The sequence below is a fragment of the Eublepharis macularius genome, chromosome 4, assembly GCF_028583425.1.
Source record: "Eublepharis macularius isolate TG4126 chromosome 4, MPM_Emac_v1.0, whole genome shotgun sequence".
Taxonomy (NCBI): Eukaryota; Metazoa; Chordata; class Lepidosauria; order Squamata; family Eublepharidae; genus Eublepharis; species Eublepharis macularius.
Window position 1 is genome coordinate 82727281 of NC_072793.1, and position 18174 is coordinate 82745454.

At 43.6% G+C, this 18174-nt stretch overlaps 1 protein-coding gene across 1 annotated transcript in view; it reads right to left on the reverse strand.

Moving 5' to 3' along the window:
* The window catches only part of CCDC69 (coiled-coil domain containing 69), a 42165-nt gene that overhangs the window by 17894 nt on the left and 6097 nt on the right, over nt 1-18174 (reverse strand). Inside the window, exon 2 of the mRNA XM_054978533.1 lies at nt 542-611. Coding sequence (XP_054834508.1) covers nt 542-611 — 70 coding nt within the window. The remainder of the gene's footprint in view (nt 1-541; nt 612-18174) is intronic.

The following is an 18174-nucleotide window of genomic DNA, read 5'->3' on the forward strand; positions in this document are numbered from 1 at the left end:
CCTAACCCAAAGCAGTTCCATTTTGCCTGGACTGAGCAGTTCCATTTTGCCTGCACCTTCATCAGTCCTTCACTATATCCAGATATTGATTTAGTATTTCTATTCTTCCCTTGATTTAGATGGAAAGGACAGGTAATCATATGTCATCAGCTTCAAATCTCTGGATGACTTCTTCCAAAGGCTTTAAGTAAATGTTTAACAATACAGGGGAAAAGATGAAACTGTGAAGTATCCCATAAACCAAAGAACAAGAACAGAAGTCCCCTACCCAGCATTACCTTCTAGAACCTACCTTCCAAGAAAAAATGAAACCAAACCACTTGGTTCCAAATTGAATCATTTCCTTAACTAGCATTTCTTTCAGCCACTATGATCACAATAGCAGCCAGATGAATCTGTGATTGCCTCGTTACCATTGCCCATGTGAATGTATACTGCCAGGGCCTACCTATACCAAAAAGAACTGTAATAAAACAACCCTTGCTGCATTTACATGGAGATGCATTAAGGAGATATGTATGTATGTCCATTTGCAGCTTACCATTAGGGACATTCAAGGTTGACAGTTCACAGGATGCCTTTCCCTTTTCACGCTGAGCTCTGAATTGTTTCTGTAGAGGGCACACAAACAGAATCACAACTCATAAATAGGTCCATGTCATCTTGTAGTAAAAATGAGCGAACTCATTTCTTTAAAAAAGAAAAAGAAAACCTTTGGGGTTAGCCAGCAAGTAGTAGTACTCTTAAATTTGGGTCCCTGTGACACAAAGGCTGCGATCCTTATTTATTTCAATTTCTAGTCCGCCCTCTCCACACTAGCAGGCTCAGGGTGGATCCTAAGGACACTTTCCAGGGAATAAGCTCCCTTAAATAACATCGGACTTGCTGCTGAGCAGATATTCTTAGCATCACTCCCTATATTGTTCAATAAAATAAAGCGAAGAAAAGTGCTTTCAAAGCCAATCACTTTTGATGATCCTTGAGGGGAACAAACAAATTCTCTCACCCATGAGAGCAGTCCCAGTTTGTGGATACGGGGAAATTCTCTCCCAATAGTTAACTATCAGCTGGATCATTAGCAAAACTCAGTCACATGAGTAGGGGCTTACTGCTGCTTATGGGCAGGCTTGGACCTCCCTAGAGGTGATGCATCAGTTATTTCTTTGTATAGTATCCAAGGGGCAAAACCTAATGTCCAGTTTCATCATGGTAATTTAGGGAATCATCTAACTGGGCCGATTCCAGACGGCCCTCTGCATTCCGAAAAGGCGAGGTTTTGCGAGGTCGCGCAAAACTCGCACGAGAAAACGCGATATTTCGCGTTTTCTGCACAACGACGCGCGACGTTTCCGAATGCAGAGGGCCGTCTGGAATCGGCCCTGGTCTACATCAATGTTTCAGTGGCTGCTATATTTTCCCAGGCTACAAAAAGCCATAGATATAATACTTAACGTGTGTGTGTGTGTGTGTGTGTGTGTGTGTGTGTGTGTGTGTGTGTGTGTGTGTGTGTGTATGAGACAATCAAAGCAATTCACAGATATTATCTCAGCAATTCTGACCACAACCCTGTAAGCATTATCATTTTCATTTTGCAGACAAAGGCCTGAAAGATGCCTAAGGCTATCTGGTGAGTTCACAGCAAGGGGAGATTTCAACCAGGAACTTCCTGGTTTACAGCCTCACTGTCTCAGCCATCTGCTGAGACAATGAGAACGCACAAGCGAGGAGGCACTTGGCAGGGGAAGACTGGTGGTAGGGGTGAGTACTTAAACTCTTCTACACCTCCCAATCCTCATCTGCAAACGCCACAATGTTCTCTGCCTGTTTCAGATCCCCACCTTACAAGCATCATCTTATTGTTCCAACTTCCAGGGTGTTAAGAATAATTGCACGGAACAAAAAGCAATGGTATAGTGAGTAGGGGCAGTATACTTGAATAAAACAACTCCTTTTATGACTGCATCATTGTTTTTTGTTCTTTGCTCCATCCTTGGAACATCTCTATTCTCCAGGAATAAGTGCAACCCATTCTTGGACTTTTTCCACAGTAGCCTGATCTTGGAAGGTCAGGAATATGTTTTACTAGCCCTGTTTTTATTGCCACTGAGAATTCTCTGTTGTGGCTCCTACTCAGTGGAACGGCTGAACTGTCAAGGTCAGAGTCCCAAGATATCTACATTTCACAGGATGTCTAAAATGGAATTGCTCCAAGAGGTCATGCAAAGAAAATAGGAGTGTGGTAACATGGGATTGTGCAAGCTGGCATTTTTTATACTGGGAATAGGATTATACAGGATTGTAGATTAATTTGTGGACATTTTTTAACCAGCTCCCCCACCCTCCACCAGTGTTGTTTATTGCATACATTATACTGTCTCTATTTCATTCCTCTCTAATAAAAGAATCCAGATTTATTGCACTTATTTCTTAATGGTGTAATTTGATTTTATTGCATTTTACAGTACATGTTATCTTGATCTTTATTGCATTGTTTTTTATAATACTGTAATTTACCTGGAGTCCCAGTGAGGAAGGCACAGGATAAAAGAAGTAAACAAACAAACAGATAAATAAGACTGAACTCTTTAAGGGGGCATTCAGTTAATGGAGTTAGCTCTGTGATTATTTTGCAGACTAGTATTTTTGATAATTGCATTTTAACTAATTTTAGTTGGGTTTTTTCTACATGATTGTTCATCTTGTAACCTGCATTGGGCTTCCTCTGGTACAGGAAGGTTGCCAAACTCCAGGAGGTAGCTGGAGATCTCCAGGAAGTACAACAGATCTCCAGATGACAGAGATCAGTTCCCCTAGAGAAAATGGCTGCTCTGGAGGGTAGAATCTATGACATTATACCCTGCTGAGGTCTCTCCCTTCCCCAAACCCTGCCCTCTCCAGGTTCTACTCCCAAAATCTACAGGAATTTCCCAACCCTGACCTGGCAAGAGCATCACTTTGGCATGCATAAGAATGCAGGTTCAATTCCTGGTATTTCCTGTTAAAGCATCTGGTAGTCAATGCTGTGAAAGACCTCTGGAGAGCAGCTGCCCATCTGAGTAGACAATGCTGACTGTGATGGGTCAAGGGTCTGATTCAGAATAGGGCAGATTCTTGTGTTCATGTTGGGGCATTTGCATGCAAGAACTATCTGGTGGGGAAGGATCAAGAACCTCTCCTACTCATTCATTCTCTTCTCCAAGTGATGCTTCCAGCCCCTGCATGAAGGAAATAAGGATAGGCCATGCCATCTGTTCTTCATAATATATAGTTCCACTCATTCCATTGGATCTGATGCATTCCTCCAATGCAGTGAACTCATTCCAATGCATCTAATGAAGTGTGCTCTGACTCATGAAAACTTATGGAGGGATTAATTTTGTTAGTCTTTTAGGTGCCACTGGATGCTTGTTTTAATTCCACCCATAGTCAGACTAATTATGCCTTTAAAAGTTTGGAGCAGCTGAATTTTCAGCTTCTTCCTGTCATCATGTGGTACAAAAAGCTGACTAATGTCACTGCAGCATTGGGCTATCTTTCCAGCTCCAGATTGGCATAATAAGGCACACAGAGTTAAAAGAACAAAAGCTCTCCTACACATTTGAAAATACACAGAGATCATATCCCCTACATCTCCCTCGAGTGGGTAAAGATTCAGTCTTCTTGAACTTTCTTTCTGTCCCTGCAGCTGGAGCTCTGCCTTCACCCTTTACCTTCACAAGGCTAAGTGAACCAGGCCCCCAGCTCCCTCAAGGAGAGCCAGGGAAGGAACAGCTGGAAAGTTTGAAGGAGGATTAAAGAACTGACAAACAAGGAACGTGTTTGGCATCCTACTGAGTGCTGGGCTGTGGGACACACTTTCCAACAGCCTTACAATGCACCTCTCCCCTTCACCTCAGCTTCCACCCCACGTGCCCATTCAACTAGGGCAGCCAGATGGCCAGTTATAATGTACAACCAGACAACTGGGCGAATCTGAGATTTTTACTCCCACAAACCTACTGCTCTGTTTTTTATAGCCAGATCCAGAGCCTAGAAATAGCCTGTTCCAGGCCACAGATTGTGTAGGAATGAGAAATGAAAAAGCTATAAATCATAGACAACTGCGAGGATAAAGCCCAGTCCTAATAACCCCTCCAAATATCTGGCTCTCGTAGAACTTGCTCAGGCTGCTGTTCAAACAGTTACATCATCACTTAAGGAATGCTTTGTTATCGCGTCAACTGTTGCTACCAGACCTACTTGAGCTTGGGTGCTGCTGTCAGAGTTTCCATCCCAGGAACAATTTTTAAAGGAGGGTTTCTATAAAAATTGGATTTAGGACCCTTGCTTGGAATATATTTCATTCATTCATTCATTCATTCAATTCAAATTTGTATCCCGCCTCCCCGCAAGCGGGCTCAGGGCGGATAACAACATATTAAAAAAACAATTAAAATACAATTAAAAATTCATATTCATTCAAAACAACACATTTAAAACAAGATGGTGGACAGCCTTCACAGGGAGGGTTTTATACACCCCTTTTTTCCCAGGCCAGCAGAGGCCCAGCCTCAGCCATATGCCTGGCGGAACAACTCTGTCTTGCAGGCCCAGTGAAAAGATAGTAAGTCCTGCTGGGCCCTGATTTCAGCCGACAGAGCATTCCACCAGGTGGGAGCCAGGACTGAAAAGGCCCTGGCTCTAGTTGAGGCTAGGTGGGCCTCAACTGGAGGCTTCATGCCCCCATTACTGCTCATTCTGTTCTCCTGTGATGTGCTGGCCTGTCCAATAACTGGCAGGGAGTGATAGCATGGAAAGAACCAGGATGTCCTTGTGGATGTTTACAAGAGGTGGCCACGGGATCTGAGCCAGTCTCCAAGAGTATAGTACACTTAACAGAGAGCTGTAGCCATCCCTTGCTCTTAAGACATTCTGACCAAGTGGGCTTTACTCCACCAAAGAATATGCTACAACAAATTTTTTTAAGGGGCCCCTTGTGCTTGCTGCCAATAATATTGCCGACTCCAGCTTGGGAAATTCTCGCAGGTGGTACCTGTGGACGGCAGAGTTTAGGGAGGAGAAGGAGTTCAGCAGGGATGTGATGCCATAGAGTCCACCCAAAGAAACTGCGGTTTCCTCCAGGGGACTGGATCTCTCTAGCATGCAGGTCAATTGTAATTGCAGGAGATCTCCAAGCCCAGTTCAATCTGCAGGCTTGTAACTCCAGCTGACAGAGGTTAACAGAGCTACTCTACTGGTACATATTATACAGGATTGCCAAGGGCAAGGGGCAATCCCCTAACACTGCACCCAATTGCTCGCCACTGATCATTTCAGCAGTGGGAGGGAACTGAGGGAATAGCGTTGCTGATGCTGGGATATCATTTCCGAGCAAAAACCTAGAAGTGATGTCACAGCCCACCTCTGCCCCCCCCCACCAGTGCTCTAGGCATTCCAGCAATCTTTAAGGTCTTTATCATAGAGATTTGTGGGAGTGTGTGGTGGGCAGGGCTGGGCTGTGACTGGTACAACCCAGAAGCGTTGTAGCAATGTCAGAGACATTGCTGATTTTTTATTTTTCTCCTGCTGTCATGTAACCCAGCTGTTACATTACTTCTGGTTTTCACCCAAAAATGATGTCATAGAATATGCCATTTTCCAAGGCCACTGAAATGGGCAGGATTCTCCCCCTTCCCATTCTCAAAATAACACTGTGAAGTAGGTTAGGTTGTAAGAGAGTGATTAGCCTAAGATCATTCAGTGAGCTTCCAGGATAGAGTAGAAATTCAAAGCTGGGTCTCCCTGATCCTGCTGTGACACTCTAACCACTACACTGGCTCTGAAGAAGGCCCTTGTGTGGGCAACAGTTGATCAAATTAGTAGTCGCAGAGGACACATCCTTAAGGGTCTGCTTACCAGAATGAAGTTGGTACATGGTTTCATACCAAGAGGTGGTCCTGCAGCTACTTCAGTAATTGATTATCACACTCATTCTTTCCCCCTGCAGAGTCATACCGTTCTGTGGTGTTAGTGCTGTCAGTGGTAGCGATAGGATGGGTATCCCAGGTTTTGTATGGCTTTAATGCTAAAGGTAGTGGGAAGACTATTGCAAAAAAAGTCCTCTCTGATTCTGCTTGCTGTAATTGAGTACTGGAGTGTTTTCTGCTATTCTAATGGTCAGACATGGGGTAATTCCTTAACATAAATTTGAGTGTCAAAATCATGAGACTACCTGTTTTTGAAGATGTTTGGATTGCCAGTAGGGAGCAAGGTGGAGTATAAATGACATTAAAAATAATAAATACAATGCCAATGTGTCTTAAAATGAAATGTGATCAACACTCCATTGTTAAACAGCACTGAATTTCCAAAATGTACAGCACATCCCTCAAGTTCAGACTGGCCCAGCTTCCCCCTGACTCTGCAAGTGAAGTGACAGATGTGTCCACCAACGAACAGAATGCTGACTCAGCCATCTTGCCCAAGCCGGCTGTGTTATCCTTTGTATTTTTTTTAAAAATCCACATTTACATTCACGCATTTATCTGTTCCATTCATCGTACTATTAATTAAAAAGGGGGAACTGTTTGACAAATTGGAAGAAGTTTCTTAGTGATATCAAAGTAAGACCAGCCGATAAACATGCTTCAGGACTTGCTTCTGCTGCAAACTTGCAGAATCATTCTTTTTATGTTTCAGTTCTGGAGAGGATGTGGTCTGGACTGCTTGCAACAAGGTCCCTTCCCAAAATGGCTCCACTGCTCTGAATAGATTACCTGGGGCAGATCTTCGGAAACTCTGATTATTGCATCTGTGATCTGTAAAGCACATTTAGATCTAAGACCTTTCACTTATATGCCCATCATTTCCATGCCATTGTGCTTTAGGTTGCTGATAAGGAGCATTATCATGCCTTTATTTGGAATATTGCATTATTTGGATTTCTGAACTAAGGGATGTGCTTTGGCAGAGCAACTGTCTTCTAGAATGGGCCATAACTTTAAAAATAACACATGTGGCAAATCTAAGGGCGAGGGTCTCTTATTCTATGAGTTGTATTTCCCATTGTAAGGATAATATGGATGCAATGAGAATGACGTAAGCTGCTTTGAGTCCTCATTGTGGATAAAGGCAGTAAATAAATAAAGGGGGAAAGGACATGGAAGGGGGAAAGGACATGGTGGGGGAGGAGAAAATGAAATCTCTCCCCTTGAAAATCCTTGAGGGTCCCCCATTTGTAACCTTATATTTGCCACCAGCATGTAAAGCTAGGGAGGACAACTGCAGAGGACCGAACAGGAGGGAGGCAGCTTTTTGCTTGCCTGCTGCTTTTCTTTTGCAATAATTCCTACCTCCTCAGCTGGTGCTAGGCTCAATGAAATCACTGGGGTTTTTAATTTACTGTGGAGCCTATATGATCCATACATTTGATTAATGAAGTACATATTTTCAGGAAAGGTTAATTATGGATATATTTGAAAGATGTTGCTTATATTGCATATAATGCAATAGATAACATTTGATTATATTTGAAGAAGGAAGAGAGAACATATGCACGCTCAATCTATTCTGCATGAAATGGACTTAGTTAACTGTTTGAAATTTACATAATCACCAAACTGTTAACAACTATGGGCTTGACCCAACTAAAGTAAAGTACTTTAACATATTTATTCTAAACAATTGTATTCTGTCTCTCTGCCATTTTAGGACCTAAAGTAGCTTGAAATTCAATATAAAAAAATCAAGTATCATCAATATAAAACAATACAGCCAACAACACTAAAAGGAGAAATATATACCAGCAAAGAATGATTTGTAACCTCAAAACCTCACTAGAAAATATTTATAAACTTCAGAGATTCTCAAACTTCCAAAGCCTAGTAAATAAAATGATCTTTAAGCCAAACAAAGATGGTGCTTGACAAATATTCCTGGACAGAACATTCCACAAAGGAGAATGCCATGTCTCTGATATCTAGCAACCTCCCTATTGAAAGTGGGTGCACCTGGATTAGGGAATCTACAGACAATCTTAATACATAGGTGTGTTAGCAGTCAGATCCCTCCTCCATGCTAAGTGGGCAGTTTATGGAGAAAATATCATAAACACCCCCTTCCTTGTGTATCATAAATTCAAGGCACTGCCTGGCCCAGAATGGATGCCAGCCAGAAAGGAGCCTGGAAAATTACCAGCGTGTGAGTCAGAGCAGCTGAATGACTGATACCCCTCCACACCCCAGAGAGAGAGACACATAACTTAGGATAATGAGGATCCCAGGAAACTCCTGACTTATCTCGTCAAAGCCTGATCTCACTTCCTCACACCCACTTATCCTGATCAAAGCTATCCAGAAAACCTGGTAACTTTTTCCATCCAGTACTCAAAGGATCAGGGGGGGCAGCATCAGGACTTCTGCACCTGGACTGTGGGGCGGCAGGTGGCTGGGCAGGAGGGCTGAGGAGCTGCTGGCCCAGCCAGGTATGGCAGGTGGCTGGGGAGGTGCGCACGTCCTCCCAGCCCTCCCGCTCTGTTGCTCCACGCGTCGCCCTGGATGCCTGCTGTGCCTGGCCCGCGGCTGCTGCTCCCGGCCAGGGGCGCGTGTTGGCGGCAGCAGCAGCGCGGGAGAGCTGGGAGGCTGCAGTAGCTGCGGGCCAGGCGTGACAGTGCACGGGCAGCTTCCCATCCCTCCTGGTCAGCCGCCCACCTGCTGCCAGCTCCGTGGCATGCCCCCCACCCTTGGAGCCTCCTTCGGCGCCTTAGCACTGGAGGCGATCACGGGGGTTGCCTCAATGGAGGCGCCAGCACTGCAAAGGATCATCAAGCACCATTTTCACCTATAGTCCACCTCAGTTAGGATTCATCAAACCTCTCCCAATTTATTGTCCAACCTCTGGGCAACCCATTAAGTTATTGTTTGGGGACAAAGACATCATTTTGCCCCAGGGAGAATTTTGCCCTATAACTGGACCTCCCTAGCCACCAGTGAGTGTGTTCTGGATCCATACATGCACCTCCAAATCCGTTTGGGCTTCTTTCCTCCACGTGAAACACAGATAATTTTGCTGCCACCTCCATGAACCTCTATCATCAAGGCTGGTAATTATTGCCCTCCCTAAACTGCTTTCTCCCATATTCCTCCCTGATTTTCTCAGTTAGCCTTGTATGTGTGCTGTGTGTGGTTTTCTGTATGTGTGCCCTTTTATTTCTCCTTTAATAAAAAAATCTTTCTGGTTGAACATCTGCCTGACTTATTTGGGAGTTCTCTAAGGGAATAATCCCTGTAAACATTGGTGGATAATCCCAGTTACTGCCTCTTGCTTGTCTCCTTTAAAGCTAATTCCTCCAATTAATTAGAAGACTGCCTATCTGGGGAACAGGTATGCACATATGAGAGCAGGTACACTTGAACACGTTGCCTACCGATTTCAGTGGGAGAGTTAAGTAGGACCTTGGATCTTCCACAATGAAACTAATGGAAGTTAAAGTGCTAACTTAGTCCAGTACTCTAATCACTAGACAGCATTTTTCTTCACACTGTATCACGCCTAATATGGTATGTTCATTCAGATTTCAGTAATCCTACTTATAGTACATGGCTCATTCAAAGTCCCCTCATATTGACTGTACTGATCAGCACTGTGCTTATTAGGTGTTTCTTGTATGGACAGATGTCGACTTGCACTGTATAATCCACTTTGAGGCTCAGTGAGGAAGGTAGACTATAAATAAATATATAAATAAAAACCAAACAAATAAACAATAAAATTAAAAATATTTCCAAGTTTCATATTTTAACTTGACCAGAAAGCAGACTTTATGGATATTATCTTGCAGATTAAATTATATTAAGAGCACGGCAATTAACCTTTTCATATGAACCTGCCCTCTAATTTAATAAAGGTCTAATCACTTTCTGTCATCTCTTTAAGTCTGAGATGGTACAACAGGTTTATCACATGCAGCAGGGAGCTGCAGTAGGTCTTTCCATGTCTAGCTTTCCCAGAGGACTGCAAAGCAGACATGATTTCAATACAATACCTTACCTCCATGAAAATATAGCCCTGACAAAATCCATGTAGATTTTTACACAATGATACAAGAGTATTCATGCATATTGCTCAAAAGACATTGCTCCGCAGAAATAAAATGCTAAGTCAGAGTCAGCCCAGAAGGATCAGTTAAAGGTAAGTTTTCTGTCTGACCTGGTTTCCCAACATCTAAAAGTGCACAGGATGGTTACATTCTGGCCAAATCAAAGATAATGATGTAACTGATTTTGTGCACCTATGTCCAAACATGCCAATGACACGATCTCCTACATTTTCTGTTGAGAATGAACCTATAGAATCCTCTTTCCTAGAAGATGACAGTCCTCTCTCTCAGGCAGACTTCACATATATTAACACATGCAAAAACAATCAGAACTGGAAAGAAGGAATAAGAAATGTATAGCCAGAATGATCATTGCTTGACATCAGGAAGCTGGAATCAGGAAACTTGTGTGCTGCACAGGACTGACTGGTTTTATGCTCACTTGGAAGAGTGGCTTTACTGCCAAAACTTATAGGGGCTTCCCATAAAGGGATGGTACCTTGCCAGGATCCATGCCTTCTCTGCTTGCACAGCTCCATGTTAAATGTCTGATACACAAGATGGCCAACTTTATTTCTGGAGGACTTGAGTATTTCCAAAACAAGCACAGAATTGAAAAGTGAAGCTTTCCCATCATCACAGCATCTTCCTACTAGAAAACAACTGCTACATTTCTATTTGTTCAAAGGCACAGAAGCTCTGCCGGCAAAAAGGTGGCAATACTACCCACATCAGCATAGTAACTGGATTTGGTCCACTAGAAAAAGGCATGTGGCAGAAGATAACCCAAATCTCCAGAAGATGACACAAATCCGAGTTCCATAAACACAGGTCTAGCAAAGACCTGGGTGGTATGCATAAATGTAGCCATAAATTTTTTCTTAGTAGAGCTGAAATCCTATTGTCTCTTCTCATGATGCCTTCACGAATCATATGCCTTCATAGATCGGGCCTTTCCAAGAGGGGTACTTAGCACCTTTTAAGTCAAAGTATTTGCTGTTGTAGCACTTATGCTTGCCCTCAAATTTAACTTCATTTTTAGCTCCGTCTTCTCTATGCCTCAAAAGGGCAGAGTGTTTCTCTGAACATTGCTCCTGTCTTTGGCCACCTTTTTTGCTTCCCTTCCCTTCCTCAAAGTCATATCTCCTTAACCAAAGTGGGGGAGGGGGAGATTAGAGTAATTAGAAATTTCTGTTGGCACTGCCAGTTGACCCTTCCTCTTCTTCCTCTGACTCCTCAGCTCTGACTCTGGAACTTTGATATTGCTAAGCCCCTGCACCGATGGGCAGGCACTAGGCTGGGCTTCACCTATTGGGGTTTGGGGACCATCAAGACCGGTTCTACTCTACACAGAATCTGCATGGGGAAAAAGTGGAGGACCAAAGCTATACTCAATGTAAAGTGTAAGTGGAACACATAGGACAAAGAGGGGTTGAGTGAATGCATGAAAAACCCTCATCCCCTATTTGCATTCAGTGTTTCCTCTTTGGGGTGCAGTCTTTTAGCCTGCTGATCTGGTTCTGCCTGCTTACATTTGATATAACTGTGTGCCGTGGCAATGTTGTTCTTTCAAAGGGCAATATATTTAATCCAAGCCTGGAGGCAAGCCACAACTTAACCCTGATCACTCAAGATGGTAAGACATTGCTCAGCCCTTCTTCCCATCAGAGATCAAGCTATAAACATAAATTGGGTGCTAGGCAGCTGAATTCCAGCCCTGATATAATGTAACACTGCAGCCTCTTGGCAGCACAATCCAACATTCTTTTTGCTACAGATCTTTGTGGGCTACTTGTGTGTTGTACCAACACAATCGCTTCCTTATCTTCTTGCTCTTTTAAGAAACAAAAATAGATGACAGGAAAGGCTGAGGCCTACCAGAACCCACACCCCTGAAAGGACAAAGAGGCAGGCGATGTGTGATAGGAACACTTCTACCTTTTTTTTTTTGCCAGTATACCACCACGAATCCCTCTCAGTTCTAAGAATGTTTCTTTTTGAAGTATTAGCTGAAAAATAAGTCCCCCCCCCCAAATTTGAATGTCTGCATTTAGTTAGATGGGTAAGAAGCAGGTAAAACTCTAAAAACCAGTTATGTTATCACTGTTCTCTATACATACAGGGCAGGGGGCAGAAAAAGGTTGAAGAGTCACAGAACGGTAGGTACAATTGCAAAGCTTGGTTCAGACATGCAGAGAAATTGTGGTAATGAGGAGGCAAAGCCCTGAGGTGGCTGAATGCATTGCTTCAGAGTGCATGTGGAGGCTTCCAGCATTGAAAGTACCTTTAATAACAACAACAACATTTGATTTATATACCGCCCTTCAGGACAACTTAATGCCCACTCAGAGCGGTTTGCAAAGTTTGCATTAAAACTTTGCATTAAAAAACAACATATACAGAAAACCCAAGGGAGAAAAGTTCTGCTGCACTCCTTTTGTGCAGTATGCTAGTTTTCCACTTGCAGGGATTTTTTTAACATAAGGGAGCATTTCAAAATGGAATCTGCAGGGTAAAGAACTACAGCCAGTATCATCACCTCATTTCTACCTCATCCTCCAACTCTGTGAAGCAGGCCTGACAGCTGGGGCTGCCAACCTCCGGGGGGGGCGGGGGACTGCTGTTCTCCCAGAATTATAGAGATCAGTTTCCCGGAAGGAAATGGCAGCTTCAGAGCTTCTATGGAATTACATCCCTACTGAGCTTGCCCCCCTTCCCCAAACTCTGCCTTCCTCCAAACCTCTGGGAATTTCCTATGCCAGGGTTGGCAACTCTATGAGAGCTGTGCTATGCAGGATGAAATGGCAGACTGAGATGGCAGAATCCTGGACTAACTGGGAAACAAGATTTCTCACAGTTCTCCATCTCTCACTCCCCCATTCTCTCTCTTTCTCCCATGTGCTAGTGACATGCAGGAAACTTTTTACATGGGAAGCATTCAAAATTATTCCCCCTCACCCACAAATTTGAAGCAATTCAGTTTCCGCCACCTCAGTCCAACAGGATACATAAGTGCTTTGATAAATATAAACAGCAAACTTCTTCTGGTGTGTTAGTATCAAACTCACAAATAATTTCCAACATTATGTATCTTCACATTTTCAGGTTTTGTCTGCGTTCTGTCATTTAAAAGATGCAGAAAGGGTACACTGGAACTGGTGCAGAGGTTTCTAGAGGCTATTCGCTCACGCAAGCACCACTGGATACCTAGACTGTCCATAAGCAAGTATGCTGCTGCTTATAAATTCATTAACTTACCCTTTAGTATGCAGAATACTTTCTGATTCATCTCATACTACATATGCAAGATCATACCTTGTACTCATCAACAATTTGCCTTGCATAACTATCACATAATAATTATTGGCCACCCATGAATAAATGTTTTACCACCTTGATTGTAAGCACAGTTAAAGGATGTTAAAAGGTAACAAAACCAACTTTAGTCAATTCATGAATTAAATTGATTTAATTCCTGATGTTGAAACTCACAGTCCAACCCCTTCTCAAAAACTGAACATAATCAGCCATTGAATTCAACTGGAAGGTGAGCAGCCCAATCCTAAGGGCGGGGGCTGGTGGTGGTAGAAAGCGCTCAGGGAGAGAACTAAGGCTTATGCGGGCATAACCTGCACGTTTGGCAGCTGGACAGAGGCGTAAGTGCTGTGCAAGTTCCTGCACTGGTGCTGGAGGGGGTGGGGCAGGCCATGAGTTAGTCAGCTTCCAAAACTGCCCCAGGCCAGGGAATGCCCCCTACAGCGGTGGAAAGTTATGCCACGAAGAAAGGATGTATAGCCCATAGGTACCCATTGAATGCGAAAACTCAGGCCCCCAGCCATGTCCACGTGGAGCAACAGGGCATAGGATGGCAACTACCACTTTGCACTAGCTTAAGGGAAGAAGAGCAAAGGCCAGAATGTCTGGCTAACATGAACCACACAAGTCCTCTTGCAGGTCGTTCCTCCTCCAAGGTCTCCTCCAAGTCCTCTTGGAGACCTGGCTCAGGAAAGGGGTGAGGAAGCACTGACAGGTAAGAAGAAGCTGGGGTGGCGGATCCCCCGGCTCGCTGATTTGTGCCAGCTGGTCCCCTCACCTGAACCCTCCTGCTCGCCTGCCACAGAAGCAGTTGTCCAGAAAACTGCTCTTGATGCAGCCATTGGGAGTGGGGCACCAGCTACCCATTTGGGGGCTTTGTTCAGACTCCTCCAGCCAGGGCCCCTCCCAGCAGAGGAGGAAGTGCAGCCACAGGTCGGGTTGACTGGGTGTTCATAATTCCCTGTTGATGGAGGGTGCTCAGCCCCTTGACTTTCTCCTTCAAGGATAAGACCATTCTGGTGCAGAGCGTTTTGTCACCAGAGGCTGCACCTGTGACACTGGAGCTGCCGCTGCTCCCAACCACGGACACACACACACACCCCAGAACGTTGCAGACTGGGCTTGGCCTCGGACAGGGCTGGGTCCCTTGCCACACGTGTGTCTGTTTCCTTTGCAAGCAGGTTGCAACTCGTCAGGGAGACCAAGGAGCATGGCTGTTCCAGTCTCCAGTGATTCTCCTTGAGTGCCATACAGGTCCAGCCCACAGAGCAGTTCCCCAAGGCAACCCGCATCTCAACCTCGCCCCTGTGAGGGGAGAACGAGGAATGGATTTTGTGGCTTTGACTGCTGCACAAACTGCCTTTGCTCCCTTTCCAGCCGAGGGACACTGGCAAAACACGTGTCCAGAGAACCTCTTCACCTTTTCCAGTTTAATAAAATATGTGTTGAAAAACAACAAACTGCCTGTCTGTTTGCTTGCCTGTAGATGACAGTAGCTCCCCAATGCCAACTCCCCGTAGGGATATCTTTTCACACACCCCAGTGAATGATTCTTGGCTCAGGACTGAGATGGATGGGGGCGGGCTCTGCTGCCAGAAGGAGCAGGTGTCCACGTGTTGCCTTGGGGCCCTATCCAGCTTCCCTGCCCCCTTCCCCCCCTCAATGTAACTTCATGGTGGGAATTGTAGCGTGGCCCATGTATGTCTGGCGAGGCAGGGGGGGCACAACTGAAGGCTCACATTCTCTGACAGACAGAGCTGCTGGCATCTGTCACAGGCTGGGGAAGGGGGAGACTTGCTGCTGGGAGGTGGAGGATGTGAAGCGACATCTTGGGATCTCTGGGGCTCCTCCTCCAGGAGGCTGGACCACTCTCTTTTTTGGAGAGTGGCAGGGAGGCAGGGATGGACTTGGGAAATCTGGCATGGGGGATGAGGTGGACAATGGCCCCCAGAGCAGTTTCTCTGGTCCCACAGGCCGTCAGTCCACTCTGGGGGGGTATCACCCCAGGACCGGAACATGGCTCTCGAGGTCTAACCAGCGTTCTCCTCACATCTTTGTGATGCAGTGATGTATTCAAATAGCGCTGCTGCAAGTCCATGGGCATTTGTTGCTCCCATCACCTCCAATGGGCCTTCTGGCCTCTCATGTGATTTCCAATGGCATTCCTGTCACTCGTTGAAGAACTCTCCACTCCCCTACCTGCCTCTCCAGGACCTGGGAGCTGATCCCAAGTGCTGTAGGCTGCGAGTGCGACCCTCGCTAGGTCCTGCCGCCTTTCTGGGCTCACTTTTTTTTTTTTTTTTGAAAAAAATTTTATTGGGTTAGAATCCGTTATTTTTTACATTGCATTCAATTTTCCCCAAATTTTTCACTTCTAACCCCCTCCCTTTCCCCCCCTTTTGTTGACTTCCAACAGCTTTCCCACCCTTTATCCCTTTTCCCTTACTTCTATTAAATTCCTCTATCTAAAACAAATATACATTCTCCATTATACTAAGCAGTACATCCTTAACTACTTTTCTTGTTATATACCCAAACTGTAAGTCTTTGTTTCCATCTTGGATAAACAATTTATCCCATTTCCAGTTTTAAATATTTCTATATATCATAAACCTATATATCATAAACCATAAAAATCTTACATTTGAATCAAACAATTTGACTTATTCTCTATATATTACTCATTATATCTTTTTATGGTAATTCTATATAACTCATCCCATAGTCAATCAATTTGACTCTTCTGTACATTCAGTTTGGTGCATTATACAAATCTTATCCAAGAAAGAAAATATTGTTGGTTACTCAATACTTATATTTAAACCTTATCATTAATTATTTTCTATCAATATTCTATCTATTAACCTATATATATCTATATATATATCAATCTGTTAATCTAACTGCTTATAAATTCACATTTATCTCTTCCCCCCCCGGTAAAGTCACCCCCCTCTACATTTTATTATATTTCAGTAGTTCTCAAACTGCCACAGTTTTCCTCCCACCTCCCATTTCTTCTCCAGATATTGTTTCAGCTTCTCCCAATCTGTGTTAAACTGCCCTGAGTCCAGATTTCTCAGTTTTCTTGTCATCTTGTCCATTTCTGCCATGTACAGCAATTTGTAAATCCAATCTTCAATAGTTGGCACTTCTTGTACTTTCCATTTTTGCGCATACAAAAGTCTGGCTGCTGCTGTCATATAAAATATCAACGTCCTATGATGGGCTGGAATTCCCTCCATTCCCAAGTTTAGTAGCAGGAGTTCTGGGTTCTTATTTATTTGAAATTGTAAAATTTCACTCATTTCTCTTATTATTTCCCCCCAGTACTGCCTAGCTACATCACACGACCACCACATGTGATAGAGGGAGCCCTCATGCTTCCTACATTTCCAGCATTTATTAGAAGTGTTCAAGTTCCCTAACGCAATCTTCTTTGGTGTCATGTACCAACGATAGATCATTTTGTAAATATTCTCTTTAATGTTTGTACATGTCGTTGTCTTCATTGTAGTCTTCCACAAGTATTCCCATGCCTCCATTGTTATCTCTTTATTAAAATTTATAGCCCATTTCACCATTTGTGTTTTAACTGTCTCATCCTCAGTATACCATTTCAACAGTACTTGGTATACCTTGGATATTCTTTTCTTGTCCTCTTTAAAAAGGGTCTGCTCTAGTTCCGAATTCTCTATTCGTATACCTCCCTTTACAGAGTCCGAGTTATACAAATCTCTGATCTGTCTATACTGGAACCAATCGTAGTTCGGTGATAGTTCCTCTTGCGTCTTTATTCTAAGTTTAGATGCTTCTATTTTAGTTATTTCTTTGTATGTCAAACATTGTCGTTCGTTGTCAACAGCTCTCGGGTCTATCACCTCATATGGAACCACCCACCAAGGAGTTCCTTCTTGTAGGTAAATTCTGTACTTCTTCCAGATTGTGTATAGACTTCTCCGTACAAAATGGTGTAGGAACATCGAGTTGACCTTTACTTTGTCATGCCATAGGTATGCATGCCATCCAAATATTTTTTTATATCCCTCTAGGGCTAATAGTTTCTTGTTCTTTAATGTCATCCACTCTTTCAGCCAAACTAGGCAGATTGCATCGTGATAAAGTCTCAGATTGGGCAGTTGCATTCCGCCTCTTTCTTTTGCATCTTGTAAAACTTTCATTTTCACTCGAGGCTTCTTGCCTGCCCATACAAAATCTGATATTTTCCTCTGCCATTTTTCAAATTGTTTAGAGTCTCTGATGATTGGTATTGTCTGTAGCAAAAACATCACTCTTGGTAACACATTCATCTTAACCGCTGCAATCCTACCCAACCATGACAGATTGAGCCTATTCCATTTAATCAAGTCTCTCTCAATCTGAATCCACAATTTTTCATAATTATTCTTGAACAAATCTATATTCTTTGCAGTCAGTTCAATTCCCAAATATTTCACCTTACTTGTTACTTCACAATCCGTTGTTTCCATTAACAATTGTTGTTTCTGCTTAGTCATGTTTTTGCATAGTATCTTTGACTTCTTTTTGTTAATGAAGAAACCTGCCAAATCTCCAAACTCCTTAATCTTATCTATCACTTTTGGCATGTTCTCCAATGGGTCCTCTACAATTAACATTATGTCATCCGCAAATGCTCTGACCTTGTATGAATAGTCCTTTATTTTTATTCCTCGAATTTCCTCGTCTTGTCGTATTTGTATCATCAGAATCTCCAACACTAAAATGAACAACAGTGGAGACAACGGGCAACCTTGTCTTGTACC